Below are 2,538 nucleotides of genomic sequence, written 5' to 3'. Positions count from 1 at the left end.
ACGCGGCCCTAAAGGTAGAAGGCGGCCTAGAGGGGCTCTAGGTAAGGGCCTATATAAAGGATTAAGCGTATAACAAGATAGTCTAGGCGTTAGCCTAAAGTAACTAAGTCTTCCTAACTAAACTTAGGGTTAAAGTATTAATTATAGAGTATAGCTTAGACTAAGGAAATTAGCTACTTTTCTAAAGTAAGCGCTAGGTTCTAGATTCTAAGTAAAACGCGGTCAATAACCTTTATACGATCTTTAGATACGCGTAGATCTGTACCTATATAATTCTTATAAACTATAGTCCTTTATTAGATACGATCGTATATAGTAGTCTATAATGTTAGTAAAAGCATTATATAAACGCGTTAGCTACGTCCTTTACTCTAATCTATACTATTAGTTTAAGAATTACCTCTTTACTTAACTAGTCTATAATAACTATAAGGTTCGTATAACCCTTACTCTTAGGTAAGTCGACTATAAAGTTAATTAAAATTTCTTTCTATATCTAATTAGGTATAAGTAAGGGTTTTAAGAATCCTTACTTCTAATCTCTCTAGGCCTTATTACGACTATATAAATTATAGTTCTGTACAAAGTAATAGATATCTCTAAGTATTCTTAGCTAGAAGAACTAGTGTATTATAAGGGTAGACGTAACCTTACGACCTAAGTAGCCTATTAAGACTAAGTCGTATATATGTTAGATTAGCTTTATATAAAGCTCTCTTAAAACAAACAGGTTAATAAAGCGTATAAACTAAATAGTAGAGACATACCTTTATACGTTTATAAATTACGCTTAAGATAATTAGGCTAAGCTACTACTAACTATAGAGTTAGCGATTAATAATTAAGACATAGTATCTATAAGAGTAAGCCTTTTCTTCTTAACCTATAAGTACTATGTTAGCCTAATCTAGACGTTATACGACCTAATACTATATAGTACCTATAAGAGCCTTGCCTAGTAGGCAGACAACATTATAAGAAAGCTTAAGGACACGACTAAGTAGACGTAAGCGTTAATAGCTATAGCCTAGTAAGTATAAGAGGACTTAACAAATTAGAGGCGCTTATAGGCCGTACGATTTAACGTTAGTAACAAGGTCTAGCTCGACCTATAGAACGTCTGTATAAGCCGCTTATTAAAGAAGCTTAATACAAAGTATACTAAGTTTATAGTAATAGAAGTCGTAGGTTTATATAGCTACCGGCTTAATACCTTACTAGGGATCTATAACGTGTTCTCTTTTAACCTTCTACGCCTAGTGTCGTATAATCTGTTCTTATTACAAGAGGTTACTAACAATTAGCCTAAGCCTATAATTATAAAAGAGGAAGAAGAATACTATATTAAGAGGATTATAAGAAAGCGTACTATATAATAGGGCCGGGGTAGCTAAGTATAGTACCTAGTTAAGTAAGTAGGGTACTAAGCCCTTACTTAAGAACCTACGTCTATACTAACTAACACTACTATACTAGCGTTATATAAAGAACGAGAGTAGTAAGAAGAGAGGGAACAAAACACTTAGTAAGGCAGGCGTTGTACAACATGCCGCTAGGTATAAGGATAAGTTGTTATTAGTATTTTCTTTGTTTTACTATTATTTATAGCGTATAGAGTTATAGTTATTATAGACGTTATAAGTTATAGATTATTAGGTAAGAGTACAACCTTTTATTATACTAAAAAAAAAGAGAAGAGTAAGAGAAACACTAGCTAAACCCTTACTATCTAGACCTTATAGTACGATTAGGTTATTGTACGACCCTAACCCTCTCTTAAGAAAACGTATAACTACGCCTATACCTAGCTTATTGTTGTCGCTCTTCTCTTCTTACTTTAAGGCTAGTAGCTCTAGACGATTATCTAGGAAAGCCTATTATACACTACTACTATAGGTAGAATACCTTATACTATAGTCTCTTTATTTATAGTTCTTATACGCCTTATTCTAGAATCCGGGTAGTACTTAGTAGTTAAGGAAGACCTTCTAGTCGTTTTTATAATATAAAGAATAGCTACTAGAGACAAGTACGTCTACGTACTATATAAGTATTATATTCGTATAAGACAGATAATACGTCTATACTTATACTAAAGTAATATAGCTAAGGTAAAAAGGTACGTTATACCTTAAAAAGGCTAGAGCTTAATACTACTCGTTTATATAGATAAGTTACGTAAGGACGTAAAGAGAGGTAATATATAAGATTAGGTACTACTAAGTAGTAAGGGCGTTTAATTACGTAATAGTATTGTTGACTATATAGACAAGACTATATACGTATTAGTAAGGGCTAGCTAAAGGTAAGGTAGCGTTATACGCGTTCTATAAGTTTAAGGTAGCTATTTTTACTATATATATAAAAAAAAAAAAGGCTTAGTAATAGGCTAGCGCCTGTATTAGCGCTATACGAGTTTATACTAAGGAGAAGCTTAACTTACTAATCGTTAAGGGTAGCTACTTTAGGACGCTTAGTAGTAGGCTAGTAGCTAAGTTAGTGCTGTATAAGCTTAGAAGAGAGCTTGACTTACTAATC

The 2,538-nt window shown here is 32.7% G+C and overlaps 1 protein-coding gene across 1 annotated transcript; it reads left to right on the top strand.

The window, feature by feature from the left end:
* Nucleotides 1-1,115: 1,115 nt before the first annotated feature.
* Nucleotides 1,116-1,304, top strand: M430DRAFT_93930 (hypothetical protein; the record flags this gene model as incomplete). The annotated part of the gene is made up of 1 exon (XM_024869801.1): nucleotides 1,116-1,304. A coding segment is annotated over one exon (189 nt), but the record flags the coding sequence as incomplete, so codon positions are not given.
* Between the last annotated feature and the right edge of the window lie 1,234 nt (nucleotides 1,305-2,538).

Source organism: Amorphotheca resinae (genome assembly GCF_003019875.1).
Source record: "Amorphotheca resinae ATCC 22711 unplaced genomic scaffold M430scaffold_1, whole genome shotgun sequence".
Taxonomy (NCBI): domain Eukaryota; kingdom Fungi; phylum Ascomycota; class Leotiomycetes; order Helotiales; family Amorphothecaceae; genus Amorphotheca; species Amorphotheca resinae.
Note: the sequence above shows the minus strand (reverse complement) of the source record. Positions and strands in the feature narration are given on the sequence as shown.